The sequence below is a fragment of the Schistocerca americana genome, chromosome 3 (assembly GCF_021461395.2).
Source record: "Schistocerca americana isolate TAMUIC-IGC-003095 chromosome 3, iqSchAmer2.1, whole genome shotgun sequence".
Taxonomy (NCBI): Eukaryota; Metazoa; Arthropoda; class Insecta; order Orthoptera; family Acrididae; genus Schistocerca; species Schistocerca americana.
The window spans coordinates 937,892,459-937,911,094 of NC_060121.1; the positions used below are offsets into that span (position 1 = coordinate 937,892,459).

General features: G+C 43.4%; 1 protein-coding gene across 2 annotated transcripts in view; it reads right to left on the reverse strand.

Moving 5' to 3' along the window:
- LOC124605656 (dynein heavy chain, cytoplasmic) overlaps positions 1–18,636 on the reverse strand; it is a 232,432-nt gene that overhangs the window by 18,580 nt on the left and 195,216 nt on the right. For both annotated transcript variants that reach the window (XM_047137483.1, XM_047137482.1), the window contains 4 exons: positions 15,906–16,198; positions 6,083–6,296; positions 1,618–1,812; positions 1,170–1,512 (listed from right to left, as the gene is read on the reverse strand). In XM_047137483.1, the coding sequence (XP_046993439.1) occupies positions 1,170–1,512; positions 1,618–1,812; positions 6,083–6,296; positions 15,906–16,198 (1,045 nt within the window). The remainder of the gene's footprint in view (positions 1–1,169; positions 1,513–1,617; positions 1,813–6,082; positions 6,297–15,905; positions 16,199–18,636) is intronic.

The following is an 18,636-nucleotide window of genomic DNA, read 5'->3' on the forward strand; positions in this document are numbered from 1 at the left end:
GTCAGCTGCTTCAATTATGTAGGTGTCCTTTTAACCAGTGACAAAAATATGGGAATGTATATCTGAGAATGTATTACATAAAGGATAGAAGCAGGGAATAGAGCCTGTTTTTGCAAATTACAGATATTTACAAATTTAACAACATGAACAATGAAGTTAACATTATACTTTTACCTGTACGTCCAGTTCTTACATATGAGTGAGTAGAATGGACAATGACATACAGAGTAAAGTTACAGTTAATTCATCAACTTTGAAAATACACTGATAAAGACATACAAAGAGGACGGCAAATGACAGAATGCTCAAAATAATAAGGAAAGGAAGGTTATGCTACAGAAGAAAGCACGTAACTGAGGTGTATGGAATCACATTGTTGACGAGGCTAAGGGCCATCAACAGTTGTGGTACTGAAGTAGAATAAGGACTGCAAAAATTGAAACTGTATTGTTATTTGTAAATGTTCACAAATGATTTCTACTATATATTACAGGTTATCAATCTTTTGTAACGAAGGGAAGCCAAAAGTTGCAATGCCAGGATGTATCAGGTGTCCTGCAGAAGTCGGTACTAATGCCGCTTATTTTACACATGTTTGAACACACTTTGTGTACACGGTCACTGCTATTACCATCTTTATACAAGTGACCATCAACTGTATTTCAGAATTATGCCACAAAAATCTGAAAATAAATATAATCAATGTTATCAGATACTGTCAAGTCTTTTCCCACCAGAGCAGCAGAACAGAGTCTAAACAATGGAAAAAATCCAAAACACACACACACACACACACACACACACACACACACACACACACACACACACACACACACACACACACACACACACACACACACACCAAACATAATTATTTACTTTCAGTATGCAATTCCCCCCCATCAACTTCAAGCCCCTACACCATGTCTTCAACTTAAAAAATCATGTAAATGGTCAGCATCTTGCACTGAGAAAATATGTTGTAATTGTACAACTGACTTTCTCTGTACCATAACAAGAGGCTGAAATTATGATTTACAGAATTTGCAAATAACTCAATTAAACTAAATTCTCTCACTTTCCCATTAATCTGTAAAATGTAAAGCCAGGAAGGACCCAATCTGCCCACAACAAACAATGTAAACACAACACTAATGCTTTAGTTTTACCTCTCGTTGTAAGCAGCACTTTCTCAGCATTGTTGGGCAACCCAAGCCAGGAAGGTGTCTGTCTATCAGCCAGAGACTCAATCCAGTGCAGGAAGTGATCTCTCCTTGTTCCATCTGGCATAGTAATGTGCCTCTGACCACCTGGACCACCAGCGACTCCATCCACATTTGCAACAAGGGCAAAATCTGCTTCAAAACTTCTTGCTGTAAAAAGTTTAGCTAGAAACGATGATAGTAAACGCTGGTCATAATCATTGTCTATCTTTCCACCATAAATGCACTGAGAGAGCAAAGTAACTAGTGCATCCCATGGCACCTTCTCTGGAGGAAGATTTGTACGTCCCTGGAGGGGAGGAAAAAAAAAAAAAATAAACAGTCATCAAAACAATATCAATTTGTATAATATTTTGTGAGAAGTTATATTCTCTTGCCACTTAAGATCAAATACCATTGCAGTTGCTTCAATCCAGGTATCCAATGTGTCACATGCCACTCTGAGATCACTTTCATTGAATTCATAGTACTTAGCCCAGCCCAATGGGACATATCTAAGTCTCTCCTGCACAATTGCATGGAACCAGGCTAGAAGGAAATAGAGTCGGGCCCTCTCATTTGGCGCCTTCATCATGCGAGATGCTGGCACCTGCAAATGACACCAATAAAAATCTATAAGAATGTTACATTAAATTAAAGGAGCTATTAATGTACAATAAAACTGAAGAGATATTCATCCTCACTGCAAACACAAAATACACTGTCAATTATTATAGTAAATTTGCAAATACTACATTCATCCTGATATCTAGCAAATTATGCTTCAATGAAAGAAAGACAATAATGGATCATGCTTGCACGTGGTACAAATGCATGCCAGAAGATAACTGGAATGTGGACGGACGGACACACACACACACACACACACACACACACACACACACACACACACACACACACACACACACACACACAGTGTGTAAATTGGAAGTTTGCTGACTGCAAAGGGAGAGGGGGGAGAGGGGCATTATAGCAGGAGAAAGGAAAAGTCAATTAATCACATAGATAATAAATCAGTATTGGCTGAATCAGGAAGACTACACTTTATGGAATGAGGATGAATACAGACAGACCAGACCAATATTATTGTAAGGAAAGACATTGGAACTACTAAAATCTTGTAATTTCTCATAAGGCTTGGTAACAGAAAATGGAAGCTGTATGGAGGAAATAATATCTATGAGAAAAAAGCTTTTTTTAAAGGTGAGAGGTCTGCTGGCAGTGAAAAGAACTCAGATAATTTAGAGATATATTTTGGATTTGGATTGTAGTAATGTATGGCAGTGAATTATGGGCAGTTAAAAAGAAAGAGGAAAAATAATTTAAAGTTTTGAAATGTAGTTGTGGAAAAAATGCAAAAAGGGAAATGCATTGACAGAATGAGGTCTGAAGGACAATTACAGATAGTAGAGAAAACTAATAGAAATTTTAAGGAGGAGGGAAACATCTCGGCTGGGACATATATTGTGAAGAACTTGGCTGCAACGAAGAGTTACTGAAGGAAAGCTACAGGGAGGAGGAGGAGGAGGACGGGGGGGGGGGGGGGGGGGAGGACGATGAGGAGGAGGGGGGAGGACGATGAGGAGGAGGGGGGAGGACGATGAGGAGGAGGGGGGAGGACGATGAGGAGGGGGGAGGACGATGAGGAGGAGGGGGGATGACGATGAGGAGGAGGGGGGATGACGATGAGGAGGGCGAGGGGGACGGGGGAGGGGGGATGACGATGAGGAGGGCGAGGGGGACGGGGGAGGGGGGATGACGATGAGGAGGGCGAGGGGGACGGGGGAGGGGGGGATGACGATGAGGAGGGCGAGGGGGACGGGGGAGGGGGGATGACGATGAGGAGGGCGAGGGGGACGGGGGAGGGGGGATGACGATGAGGAGGGCGAGGGGGACGGGGGAGGGGGGATGACGATGAGGAGGGCGAGGGGGACGGGGGAGGGGGGATGACGATGAGGAGGGCGAGGGGGACGGGGGAGGGGGGATGACGATGAGGAGGGCGAGGGGGACGGGGGAGGGGGGATGACGATGAGGAGGGCGAGGGGGACGGGGGAGGGGGGAGGACGATGAGGAGGGCGAGGGGGACGGGGGAGGGGGGAGGACGATGAGGAGGGCGAGGGGGACGGGGGAGGGGGGAGGACGATGAGGAGGGCGAGGGGGACGGGGGAGGGGGGAGGACGATGAGGAGGGCGAGGGGGACGGGGGAGGGGGGAGGACGATGAGGAGGGCGAGGGGGACGGGGGAGGGGGGAGGACGATGAGGAGGGCGAGGGGGACGGGGGAGGGGGGAGGACGATGAGGAGGGGGGAGGACGATGAGGAGGGCGAGGGGGACGGGGGAGGGGGGAGGACGATGAGGAGGGCGAGGGGGACGGGGGAGGGGGGAGGACGATGAGGAGGGCGAGGGGGACGGGGGAGGGGGGAGGACGATGAGGAGGGCGAGGGGGACGGGGGAGGGGGGAGGACGATGAGGAGGGCGAGGGGGACGGGGGAGGGGGGAGGACGATGAGGAGGGCGAGGGGGACGGGGGAGGGGGGAGGACGATGAGGAGGGCGAGGGGGGAGGGGGGAGGACGATGAGGAGGGCGAGGGGGACGGGGGAGGGGGGAGGACGATGAGGAGGGCGAGGGGGGAGGGGGGAGGACGATGAGGAGGGCGAGGGGGGAGGGGGGAGGACGATGAGGAGGGCGAGGGGGGAGGACGATGAGGAGGGCGAGGGGGGAGGACGATGAGGAGGGCGAGGGGGGAGGACGATGAGGAGGGCGAGGGGGGAGGAGATGAGGAGGGCGAGGGGGGAGGACGATGAGGAGGGCGAGGGGGGAGGACGATGAGGAGGGCGAGGGGGGAGGACGATGAGGAGGGCGAGGGGGGAGGACGATGAGGAGGGCGAGGGGGGAGGACGATGAGGAGGGCGATGAGGAGGGCGATGAGGAGGGCGATGAGGAGGGCGATGAGGAGGGCGATGAGGAGGGCGATGAGGAGGGCGATGAGGAGGGCGAGGGGGGAGGGCGATGAGGAGGGCGAGGGGGGAGGGCGATGAGGAAGGCGAGGGGGGAGGGCGATGAGGAAGGCGAGGGGGGAGGGCGATGAGGAAGGCGAGGGGGGAGGGCGATGAGGAGGGCGAGGGGGGAGGGCGATGAGGAGGGCGAGGGGGGAGGGCGATGATGAGGGCGAGGGGGGAGGGCGATGATGAGGGCGAGGGGGGAGGGCGATGATGAGGGCGAGGGGGGAGGGCGATGATGAGGGCGAGGGGGGAGGGCGATGATGAGGGCGAGGGGGGAGGGCGATGATGAGGGCGAGGGGGGAGGGCGATGATGAGGGCGAGGGGGGAGGGCGATGAGGAGGGCGAGGGGGGAGGGCGATGAGGAGGGCGAGGGGGGAGGACGATGAGGAGGGCGAGGGGGGAGGACGATGAGGAGGGCGAGGGGGGAGGACGACGAGGAGGGCGAGGGGGGAGGACGACGAGGAGGGCGAGGGGGGAGGACGACGAGGAGGGCGAGGGGGGAGGACGACGAGGAGGGCGAGGGGGGAGGACGACGAGGAGGGCGAGGGGGGAGGACGACGAGGAGGGCGAGGGGGGAGGACGACGAGGAGGGCGAGGGGGGAGGACGACGAGGAGGGCGAGGGGGGAGGACGACGAGGAGGGCGAGGGGGGAGGACGACGAGGAGGGCGAGGGGGGAGGACGACGAGGAGGGCGAGGGGGGAGGACGACGAGGAGGGCGAGGGGGGAGGACGACGAGGAGGACGACGAGGAGGGCGACGAGGAGGACGATGAGGAGGACGATGAGGAGGGCGAGGGGGGAGGACGATGAGGAGGGCGAGGGGGGAGGACGATGAGGAGGGCGAGGGGGGAGGACGATGAGGAGGGCGAGGGGGGAGGACGATGAGGAGGGCGAGGGGGGAGGACGATGAGGAGGGCGAGGGGGGAGGACGATGAGGAGGGCGAGGGGGGAGGACGATGAGGAGGGCGAGGGGGGAGGACGATGAGGAGGGCGAGGGGGGAGGACGATGAGGAGGGCGAGGGGGGAGGACGATGAGGAGGGCGAGGGGGGAGGACGATGAGGAGGGCGAGGGGGGAGGACGATGAGGAGGGCGAGGGGGGAGGACGATGAGGAGGGCGAGGGGGGAGGACGATGAGGAGGGCGAGGGGGGAGGACGATGAGGAGGGCGAGGGGGGAGGACGATGAGGAGGGCGAGGGGGGAGGACGATGAGGAGGGCGAGGGGGGAGGACGATGAGGAGGGCGAGGGGGGAGGACGATGAGGAGGGGGAGGGGGGAGGACGATGAGGAGGGGGAGGGGGGAGGACGATGAGGAGGGGGAGGGGGGAGGACGATGAGGAGGGGGAGGGGGGAGGACGATGAGGAGGGGGAGGGTGGAGGACGATGAGGAGGGGGAGGAGGGGGAGGAGGAGGGGGAGGATGAGAAGGAGGAGGAGGACGAGGAGGAGGAGGAGAAGAAGAAGAAGAAGAAGAAGAAGAAGAAGAAATTGATTCCTGGATGATGATTAAATAAAATAATTAAGCTACCAACAAATTAAGAAAGAGGTAGAGGACAAAAGGATGTGTTAAACATAAATGAATGCCTCTTGCCAGAAAGACTTACCAAAGAGGAAGACATATGCACCGAAGTCAGTATTCATTAGCAAGAACAACATAACTAACTAAAATTCCCTGCTTGCACTTAACTGGTACTAATTTATTTCTTCTAATATTTAATGCTATTTGATAAGTTTCTAATCTCTTCACTTTATCAGACCATATAAACTAAGTAATTCAGCACCAACTTATGCCGTAACTTCATAGAATCAACCATCTAATCATAATATACAGTAAAAAATACTACAATTCCTCTTTTACTCACAGTGCTGAACGTGCGCAGCAGGTTGGCTCGAATGCCAGGTGGTGGCTCAAAGACAAAGATGCGTCCTGCTCGCAACAGGTTGACTGGTACTTTTGGATTGATCTCCATTGTCAAGAATAACCGGAAGCTGGCATGAGGCTGTAGGCTATGTAGTTTCTTCTCTAACTGCACAAGCCACTGAGGTGCCAAGTGTACATTTTTCAAAAGTACCCATCTACAAAAGGAATGGTTTTTTGTTAGCGGCCAGTTATGTTAAAATACATCAATTGTTTTCTGTGACCAGAGAGATGACATACAGCGGGAACATGCACATACCACATTGGTGATTGAATAAATCTGATATGATTATACAGACAGTGTCATGATGGTAAACTCAATACTGTGGATACACTCGCAGCCAAAATTAAGTCAAGAGAATTTTTGTGCATTATTCGGTATTGGTATGATTTGCAGTCGGGGAGTATTTCTATTTTGAAGCAAGACCATGAAACCAGCTTTCCTATTGTTCTCACTCAGTTTTAGAGAAAACTTCAGAGTAAGAACTGCTCAGTGATGGCAATCACTTCAAACTGTTCTCAGGGACAAAACCAAAGAAGAGAGAGAGAGAGAGAGAGAGAGAGAGAGAGAGAGAGAGAGAGAGAGAATTTTAGAATAACCATCTGAGAAACTTTTGTTATCGTAACTTCAAAATCATCATTACCATCACATATTCTTCTAATGCAGTGTTTCTCAACCTTTCCGACACCATTACCCCTGAACTAGATCATACAAAAGCCAAAAACCCAACAGAGTTTAGTATCTAGCTAAAATTAAGATTGGAAAGAAACCATTTGAATACTACTATTTTTTAAATTCCAGGAAAATACGTAATATGTCACTATAACACTCTGATGTTTATGTAGGTGTCATATTAAAACAAGTCAATGAGATGCTTCATACTGCATATTTCTAACAATCTTTTTCATATTCGGTTTGGTCTTGGCCAATGCACCTCATAAAACTGTGTTCTAAGTTCAATCATTTCCTAGTTTTTGTTCTCATTGCCACCATAGTCACTAATCCAGTTTCACATACGTTTTGTGATGAATGGAATCCGTAATCTTACAACTTTTTCCAATAATAATGTAGAGTCAACACCAATCTTTCTCCAGAATGTTACTAGTACTGTTTTAGTTGAAATATTTTTCAGTGTATTGTTTTCATGTACCAGTAGTCAAATTCTGCATTGGTTTTTACTTCACTGTCTGAAAATATTCATTCACTCTCTGAAAACTGCCTTTAAACCAAGGCATTTACTTGTTGATTCTCCAGTTTAGGAAAATAGTTACTGACTGACTATTACTGATAAGTGCTGATTTAGTCCATGTGCAAATGAGGAGTTTTCAATGTTGGTGTTCAGTATCATTATCTGTTCCGGAAAAACTGAAATGTATTTAACTTCACCCTGCGTTGGTAAAGCTCCGATTTGTGAAAAAACTAACAAACTTAATCTTGTGCTGACAAAATATTCACCATATTTCCTTGCAAGTTGAAGTTAAACATATTTATTTCTTCAAAAAGACCCATGAGACATGTCACTTTAAATGAATTATCTGTTATTTTGACACACAAGTGTATCTTCTTCCACCTTTGCCTTTTCCAGAAATAAAGCAATTTGCCATCAAAGATCGAGCACTCAATACAATGCCTAGCCTGTGATAGTCGTCTACTTCTGTGTAGAGAAAGATCACATCAAATTTAACTTGAACCTCTTTGTACAACTATCCGAGAACTCTCATGTTTTTTATATTACCTCAGACATGGTTTACAAACTTTACTACCTAAGAGTACATGCCAGAAATCAGATGAAAGGGCTTTCACTGCCAGAGCATAAATATGTATTATATAGTGGTTGAATGGTGCATTTGGAGCAACTTCTTTTAACAAGCAAGAAATCCAGGGTGAACACCCAATGTGTATGGTGCTCCATTTGTACAAACACCTCTACCAACTTTGACTAATGCGTCTCATTTTCCTCATTAAAATTTTTCAGTCATTAGAAAATATCTTCACCAGGTATAGTAGTATCCAGCAATCCCAGGAACAAGTATTCTTCTGTCAGGTTTTCTCTGTGTGACAGATTAATGATGTACTTCTGGATGTTCCATCATGTCATTTCCAATTTATGCACAATATTCGACCAAGTGACTCACTTGTCTCCTTCAGGTGCTGCAAGTTGTGCTGCTATCTATACTCGCTGCCTGGACTCCAACCAGACTGCAAAAGATTGTTGGTCTCAAGCTGCTATTTATAGCTGATTGCGAGTTCGACTACTGATGCCAACTACACAATTTATGCTCCATTGTTTTTCTGATCCTGCAATGATATTCAGCGAAACACAAATTGTCTCTGTGTTTCAGTCCTGATTGATGTGGTGGCTTGTGAGATCTTAACTGAGTACCACACCTCATTCATTCATTCATTCATTCATTCATTCATTTATTTATTTATTTATTTATTTATTTGAGAGACATATTCCATAGATCCAGTATGGCATGATTACGCATGGATGTGGAACGAGTCAAAGCAGATACAATACAGATATCATACAATACAATACATACTGGTATATTACACATGGTAGATGAATGATTCAAAACTGGTACAATATGATAATATAATAGAGATAACAAACAATACAATACAAAAATACAATAGTGATAAAAAACAATACAGATACAATGACAAAGGAAATAATCTAAATTACTCAAATTATTTATCTCTGCTGAAGGATTCATCGAAAGAATAAAAACATTTTTCCAGTAGGAATTTCTTTAGCTTTTTTTTAATAGCGTTTTATTTTTTTTAAGAGACTTTATATTACTCGGGAGTGTGTTAAAGATTTTTATACTTGTGTACTTTATCCCTTTTTGTACCAGAGAGAGATTTTTCCGGTCACAGTGCATATCACCTTTCCATATTGTGTTATAATGATGGTATGGCTCATTTGTTTCATATTCAGAGGAATAGAGAAGTGTGAAAGCCATGAGTGTGGAGATATTGTGAGATAGTGGTTAATATACCTAACTGTTTAAAAAGATTGCGACATGAGGTTCTTGGAGGAACACTACATATAATTCAGACAACTTTTTTCTGGCTTACAAAAATTTTTTTTGAAAGTGGTGAGTTGCCCCAAAAGATTATTCCATAGCACATCTCTGAATGAAAGTAGCCAAAATATGCAGACTTTGATATGTTGATGTCTCCAATTTTGGAGATTATTCGGATGGCAAATGTTGCTGAGCTAAGATTTTTTAGTGTTTGCTGTATGTGGAATTCCCAGTTGAGCCAGTTATCTATGTGAACGCCTAGGAACTTTGTGCACTGAACGCTCTGTAACTGTTGGCTCTCGTGTGCAATTAATCTCTTCTGTGCTTATGTAACTGGATTGGGACTGCTGTAATTTTTTTTACTGAGATTTATTCCTAGAGAATTTGCTGTGAACCAGTTCAGATCATTTGCAAGTGCTTGGTTGGCATTTAACACTATACTTGTGTCATCAGCAAACATTGTGATATTGCTAGTACTGTCTGAGGACAGGGTTAGGTCATTAATATGAATATAATAAATAGGAGGGGACCAAAGACTGACCCTTGTGGAACTCCATGATGTACTGTTCCCCAGTCAGACGCTACCTCTCCTACTTGTAGATTGTTAACATCTAATACTATTTTTTGTTGTCCGTCTTCTAGATATGATCTGAGCCAGTTACCCATTTGTCCACAGATTCCATATTGGGCTGCTTTTCCTAAAAGTATTCCGAGATCGACGCAGTCGAAAGCCTTAATCAGGTCACAGAATATGCCAAGCGGTAATTTTTTCTTGTCATGGCATTCTAAAACGTTATTTGTAAGTGTGTAAATTGCTTCGGTCATAGATATACCTGATCTGAAAGCAAATTGTTGTTTACTAATTAGTGCAAATTTTTCAAGGTAATTGACAATCCTGACATGTATTAATTTTTCAAAGACTTTAGAAAATACTGTTACAAGAGAGATAGGACAATAGTTTGAAACACCTGTGGGATCACCTTTTTTGTAGAGGGGCTCCACAGTAACAGACTACATTCTGTCAAGGAAGATACCTTGATTTAGAGAGGAATTGAATATATGAGCTAGAACTTTAGAGAGTTGATTACAGCTGGCTTTTATCATTTTGTTGGAAATATTGTCTAGACCTGATGAATTTTTACTTTTTAGAGGCACTACGGTTTTTCTTACTTCTTGCATGGTTATGAGGGCCATACCTATCATGTCTATAGAGTTAGGGGAAGTTCTTTCAGAGTTTTTATTGCCTTTTCTGAAGAGCCTCTGCCTGCTGTTTTCTCAGCACCAGTTGAAAAGTGCTCATTAAAGATTTTAGCTACAATGTCTTGGATTTTGAATTAGCTTACCTTCACTGTTATGAGCAATATTTTGGGTCTTGTTGGGGTAATTTGCACCAGTCTCATTTCGTATCACTTCCCATATAGTTTTGATTTTGTTAGTGGAGTTATTAATTTTTTAGCACAGATACATACTTTTTGATTTCTGATTGACTTTGTTCAATATTTTACAGTATTGATTATAGTTATTTAAAAGGTTAGGGTCTTTTTTTTTTTTTTTTTTTTTAGCCAGTGTACAACTCTCTCTCTCTCTCTCTCTCTCTCTCTCTCTCTCTCTCTCTCTCTCTCTTTTGCAAGAAATCCTAATTCCAGTGGTAATCCAAGGCTTGTTGGTGGATTTTTTAGTATGAGTTTTACGTATTCTTTTTGGGAAGGTACTCTCAAATATTAGAGCCACTTCATTACTGAAAAGGTTGTATCTGGAATTGTCATTTTCTAAATTATATACCGGACCCCAGTCTACTTTTTGGAGACGTGGTTTAAAGATCTCAGTAGTTTCATCAGTAGATTTCCTAGTAATTTTCCAGTTGGCATCACTATTAATCTCACAAATACTTTAACTGTTAATGGTGAGCCTCTGTCCATCACGGTCAGAGAGACCATTCAGGACTTGCCTAACAGCTTGGTTATGTCGATAAATACATTATCAATTAATGATTTTGTTCGTGAAGTTATTCTGGTGGGAAAATTTACAACAGAAGCAGGATTATATGAGGACATCAAATTCTCAAGATCTATTCTGTCTCTGGAGTTCGTTAGTAAATTTGCATTGAAGTCTCCAACAACTATGACATCTCTGCCAAGTTTAAACATGTATATTAAGAGTGCCTCTAACTGTTTCAAAAAAAATGCTAAAGTTAACTGAAGGTGCCCTCTATAAAGCTACTACTGCTATGTAAGAATTATTTAAAGCCAGCTCTATGGCACACTCTTCAAACTGTTGATCTATACAAAAATTCAGCACATTAATTACACTACATGTGATGCTGTTTCTGATATACACCTTGTGTAAACTGAAACCTACTTTCCTGTTAGGTTTTGTGGCATTTTTTTACTTCGGTAGACTCCTTAATCATGCTGTCCAGGAACTTCACATTTGCACCACAGTACTGGTCTCATTACATTTCATTTCATGATTACGATCAAAGCAGTGCTTTATGACAGCTGATTTGATTGCTTATTTTAGTTGAGTGTGTTGCCAATGTTCCTTAGGCCTCTCCTTGACTGTTCTCACAGCTTGTTCTACATACGAGGTGCCACATTCACAAGGAATAGAGTATACACACACGGGTTTCTGAGACCGACATCCTATTTAACACTACAAAGATTTTTTTATTTTTGTTGACAGGAGCAGAATATATTGGACGACATGTTTCCATAGGAGATTACTGAACTTCTGGATAATGGGCCATCTCAAGGTAAGCAAGTGATTTTTGGCTTCTGTTTGTCCTAGAATGAACCTCTTGCTCAAATGTTTTAAATTTTGACTGCAATGACTGCTAAATTTGATGATTGTGTTTTAATTCTTAGGTGAGACTCTCCTAGTCTGAAAGCATTTGACCTCTATAGACCAGAGTCTAGCATCCAATTTCTTTGCAACCAATGGTGGAGGCTTGAGGCATGGAGAGAGAGATCAGTATGTGCGTGTTTCCTGCATACACTATGACCGAGACATCCATCCAGTTCTCTCTTAACTAGCAAGTCCAAGGATAGAGTTCCAAGGATAGACTTTAAATATTCAAGGAAATCTTCAAGTCATTTTCCATTCCATGAGGATACACAACAAATTTGGTGTCCATATATCAATAAAAACACGTTGCTTTGAACTTTGTGGATTCTGGTGTCTTCGCCAAGTCCTCCACGTGTAAGTTTGCCAAGACAGGCAATATCTGACTACCTATCGCCATGCCATCAGTTTGTTCACAATGTTCACAACACAGAGTTTATAAAAAACAATCATACGATTTGGCACGTCTATATTTTTGAAACTAATGAACATACACAATGAATTTTGTGTTTTGATGAAAGGGAAACTCAAAAAGTTGTTTTTTTTTAATACCTTTTCATAGGTATTCAATATGCACCCCTCGATATGTGCGGTATATGTCAATGTGGTACTCAAATTGTTCCCACACTGCAGCTAGCATGTCTTGAGTTACAGCTTCCACAGCTGCTGTTATGCGATGTCTCGATTCATTCATTTATTGTTTTTGGTAATGGAGGCACATAAGCAAAGTCTTCCATAAACCCCCACAAGAAATAATCACACAATCAGGTCCAGTGACCTTGGAAGCCAGTAATGTAAAGCTGAATCATTTGGTCCAGTGCGTCTGAAGCATCGTTCGGTAATCCTTTGATTTAACAATTCCCGCACTTCCAGATGCCTGTGTGGCAGTGCCCCATCCTGTTGGTAATGAAATCATTCAAATCAGTCTCCAACTATGGAAAAAGACAATTCTCAAGCATATCGAGATATGTGCTTCCTGTAACAGTGCTCTCAGAAATGAAAAATGGACCATCCACCTTTTCCCATGAAACTGCACAAAACACATTAAATTTTGAAGAGTCCCTCTCATGTTGTACAACTTGTTCTTCCACATCCCATATTCTCACATTATGACTGTTCACTTTTCTATTTAAAAGGAATGTTGCCTCGTCACTAAACACTAAGCGCAGAAGAAAACTGTCAACCTCCATTTTTCCAAGAACGAAATTGCTAGAACTCCCCACGTTGCTGTTTGACACCTTCATGAAAAGTTTGCAGTAGCTGAATTCTGTATGGCTTCATGTGTAATCGTCAACGCAACACATGTCAGATGGATATCCGGGCATCCTGAGCTGCTAAGCTGCAAGGCAAACAGATTTCTGCGGACTCCTTGTGAAACTATTGCAGATGCGTTCAGTGTCTGTGTCAGACACTCTGAGACGGCCCGGCGATTTGCCTTCACACAAGCAACACATTTCTCAGAACTGTTCATGTAATTGTCTTATGATCTGTGCTGTAGGAGTATCCACACCATACCTAGTACGAAAGTCACTCTGAACTGTTTTCACTGATGCACACTGCGCAAAACATAGAACAAAACGCTTTCTGTTGTCCTGACACCAGTTTTACTAGAACTGTAGTGAGCACACACTGCAGCTACCTAGCGGGAACCATGTTAAACTCTTAAGTTTGACTTTCCGACAGTATGTTGTTCATGCAAATATCTCAAACAATGTAATAATTACGATTATTTTTAAATCTGATGATTCTTTTTGATGCACCCTGTATTCCATCAAATAGAAAATAAACTGACATTAGAACTTGCCTAAAAAGTTCAGAAATGTAATCAAACGTTTTGGCTATTAGTACCAAGAAGTCAGGAAATTGGACTTTTGAAGAGGCAGACCACATTGATGCTGACCATAACATCAATATTCTGGAGCCACAGTTAACTGAGGTAATGTAAAAAAGTGAGTGGTGTTGCAAATGTGATATTTCCACATCCCCACATATTCGCTTATCAGGTCTAGTATAAGATCAAAGCAACAGAAGCGGCCACTTGGGGGCAGCAAGCTGAAGTGAGCACCAGAGATGTCCAAATTCATTTCTGCCTCATTTAGATTTATTTTTAAATGTGTTACCAAGAGTCCAAGGAATGGCAACTGACATGGCAGGAAGGACGAGAAATGGAAGGGGGAGGGGGGATTCAATTGATATGTCGCTTGTGCGGAAAAAATTTTCTTGAACTGTCACTGAGAATGTGTTTCAGGTATTTTGAGAGTTGCTATGTAGGTGCATAAGAGTAATGCCTTCCTTGTTTACTTAGGAAGGGCATATAGTCTTTGTGACAGACACACACTTAGTAACCATATGAGACAATCCTAACTCATTGAGAAGAATTGTCATCTTCCTTTCAATTGCACTGGTAGGATTGACACTATCTGTCTGGCGACAAAGTCATTCAAGAGATCAAAAATAATCTTATTACAGATCACATGTGGCATTAGGTTGGTTGGTTGTTTTGGGGAAGGAGACCAGACAGTGAGGTCAATCTGTCTCATCAGCTTAGGGAAGGATGAGGAAGGAAGTCAGCCATGCCATTTGAAAGGAACCATCCCGGCATTTTCCTGGAGCGCTTTAGGGAAATCACGGAAAACCTATATCAGGATGGCCGGACGCGGGATTGAACCATCGTCCTCCCGAATGCGAGTCCAGTGTGGCATTAGGACTGTAGCATTGCACTTGTCTGATGGCAGAATTATAATTATTTCTTTTCATGTTAATTACAATGTTGTTACAAAATACATCTCAGATTTCTGTATGGATTTTCCTGATCATAAATTTCTTCAACTTCACAGCAACCATGATTATGCCGGCAAGTTTGTGTGTCATTTATTATGCACAGTGGTACATATAAAAATAAGAAAGTAACTTTCACACCCACTCTTATCAGCTCAGCTATTCATATGCTGTAAATCATCAGGTTCTAACACAACAGTTGGTACTTGGATAGGAAACAAATTTTATCACCTGATGCCGTTTCTCATCTAATGCATCGGCATTGGTGTTAATATTTGACAATTTCACAATTAGTTACCTACCTCACATTTATTGGTGTAATGAGGTAGTGCTACTGATACAGTTATTTAACCACCCTGCCCAGTGTTTCATTTTACCCCTTTGGGCAATTACTCCCAGGTTGGAAATCATTGTTCTGAGTTTTCCTAAAAAGGTTCATCAAAGTAATATACTGTTAAATTACCATCTTTCCTTATTGCCTGCATCTTCCTAATAAGTAGATCTCACGTTTGCAGTAATGGCACAGTTTTCCATTAAAAAATTTCTTAAACCAATGTCTTAAACTTCGTAACACTATCATTCAAGCCAATTTTTTCATTCATGATTTTTAAAAGTTAATGGGCCACAGTGTACTTGTCATTTGTGTACATTTCAAATACATTGTGCCTCAAAACAGCCTTGTCAAAATTAACCAGAACTGTTAAATGTATCTTGCAATTTGGGCACTTGCCAAGCTGCACTTGCTTTGATTTCACCATTTACAATTTACTGCTCATGCTCAAATAATTGCGTATGTTATTGTAATCAGTTCAAAACTAGGCAGCCTTTCAAAATGACATGCACTTCACTTCAGAACTGTCCAAAGATAGATAGCATCACGATACCCAGTATCTGTCTCAGCCAGCCTGTACAGAGTAAGCACTTAAGTATTTTATCATACAATTGCTTTTATTACTTACTATTGTTTGGGAAAGAGCACTGCTCAGCATGTTTGCCTTGCAAAATTACTAAAAATTTTGCATGAATGTATATTTTGAGAAAATAGAATTTTTAATATTTACTCATAAAATTTATAGGCCACTTAAAATTTGCAAATTACATTTGAAATGACTTACCTTCCTGTCTTCACTGCCATGTTAATGGCACGTTCAGCTTGGCTGAAACCTTCGGCAGAACCAATGGCAATACTTGCAATAGGTTTGCTCAGTTCAGCAGCCAGATCATCCACTCTTCCTGAGGCATCAAAGCCTGGCACAGAGCATAACAGGGCAGGAACATTTGCTTTCAGCTCAGTTTCTACACTAGCCGCCAGATCCAATTCTTTCTCTGCAGCTGGCATGAAGTCTTCCCCTAACACGGCAGATACCAACAGCTGACTGGCAGCTATCACACGATCTGGGCGGAATGCCTGAGAAAGAGACAAGCAAGACATATTTGTTAACTCTTTTTTTAACTGAGGGATGAAGTAGTGAAGGCAGCAGAGGATCAAGTAGGTAAAAAGACGAGGGCTAGTAGAAATCCTTGGGTAACAGAAGAAATATTGAATTTAATTGATGAAAGGAGAAAATATAAAAATGCAGTAAATGAAGCAGGCAAAAGGGAATACAAACGTCTCAAAAATGAGATCGACAGGAAGTGCAAAATGGCTAAGCAGGGATGGCTAGAGGACAAATGTAAGGATGTAGAGGCCTATCTCACTAGGGGTAGGATAGATACTGGCTACAGGAAAATTAAAGAGATCTTTGGAGAAAAGAGAGCCATTTGTATGAATATCACGAGCTCAGATGGAAATCCAGTTCTAAGCAAAGAAGGGAAAACAGAAAGGTGGAAGGAGTATATAGATGGTCTATACAAGGGTGATGTACTTGAGGAAATGGAAGAGGATGTAGATGAAGATGAAATGGGAGATACGATACTTCGTGAAGAGTTTGACAGAGCACTGAAAGAATTGAGTCAAAACAAGGCCCCGGGGGTACACAACATTCCATTAGAACTACTGACGGCCTTGGGAGAGCCAGTCCTGACAAAACTCAACCATCTGGTGAGCAAGATTATGAGACAGACTTCAAGAAGAATATAATAATTCCAATCCCAAAGAAAGCAAGTGCTAACAGATGTGAAAATTACCGAACTATCAGTTTAATAAGTCACAGCTGCAAAATACTAATGCGAATTCTTTACAGACGAATGGAAAAACTGGTAGAAGCCGACCTCGGTGAAGATCAGTTTCGATTCCACAGAAATATTGGAACACGTAAGGCAATACTGACCCTACGACTTATCTTAGAAAATAGATTAAGGAAAGACAAGCCTACATTTCTTGCATTTGTAGACTTAGAGAAAGCTTTTGACAATGTTGACTGGAATACTCTCTTTCAAATTCTGAAGGTGGCAGGGGTAAAATACAGGGAGCGAAAGGCTATTTACAACTTGTACAGAAACCAGATGGCCGTTATAAAAGTCAAGGGGCATGAAAGGGAAGCAGCGGTTGGGAAGAGAGTGAGACAGGGTTGTAGCCTGTCCCCGATGTTATTCAATCTGTATATTGAGCAAGCAGTAAAGTAAACAAAAGAAAAATTCGGAGTAGGTATTAAAGTCCATGGAGAAGAAATAAAAACGTTGAGGTTCACCTATGACATTGTAATTCTGTCAGACAGCAAAGGACTTGGAAGAGCAGTTGAACGGAATGGACAGTTTCATGAAAGGAGGATATAAGATGAACATCAACAAAAGCAAAACGAGGATAATGGAATGTAGTCAAATTAAATCGGGTGATGCTGAGGGAATTAGATTAGGAAATGAGACACTTAAAGTAGTAAAGGATTTTTGCTACTTGGGGAGCAAAATAACTGATGATGGTCGAAGTAGAGAGGATATAAAATGTAGACTGGCAATGGCAAGGAAAGCATTTCTGAAGAAGAGAAATTTGTTAACATCGAGTATAGATTTAAGTGTCAGGAAGTGAAACATGGACGATAAATAGTTTGGACAAGAAGAGAATAGAAGCTTTCGAAATGTGGTGCTACAGAAGAATGCTGAAGATTAGATGGGTAGATCACATAACTAATGAGGTGGTAGTGAATAGAATTGGGGAGAAGAGGAGCTTGTGGCACAACTTGACTAGAAGAAGGGATCGGTTGGTAGGACATGTTCTGAGACATCGAGGGATCACCAATTTAGTATTGGAGGGCAGCGTGGAGGGTAAAAATCGAAGAGGGAGACCAAGAGATGAATACGCTAAGCAGATTCAGAAGGATGTATGCTGCCGTAAGTACTGGGAGATGAAGAAGCTTGGACAGGATAGAGTAGCATGGAGAGCTGCATCAAACCAGTCTCAGGACTGAAGACAACAACAACAACAACATTTATTACATTTGAAAACAACAGAAATTAATTTTTCAGTTTAACTCTAACACATTGACTGAAATTAAAAATCTAGTCAAGTGCCGCAGAAATCAATTCTCATTATTTTCCATGACTGAGCACACGTCTCCACCTCATGTGGAGGCCCACTTACGCTTTAGCACAGCAGCTTGGCAGTGCCTTGGAAGCCACAGTGCAAAGCGCGCAGAAAACTACGTCAACCCCCAAACCACTGAAGATTATAAATGAGGACTGTTGGTTTGTTCTAAAATGTCAGATTGGTAGATTGACATATGTCATGATCTGTTTGTAGCTGCTAGTTACAACAGATCTGTTCACCAACAATTGTAATGGAAGCTGTACACATAAACGCTGCATGTAAAATAATGAGTGTTTCCACAAAATTGTTTGCCTCATTTAGTAGGTTGAATGGACTGGATCTCTCAACACCCGCCCCGACTGCAAAAGGTTAATAAGCCACAG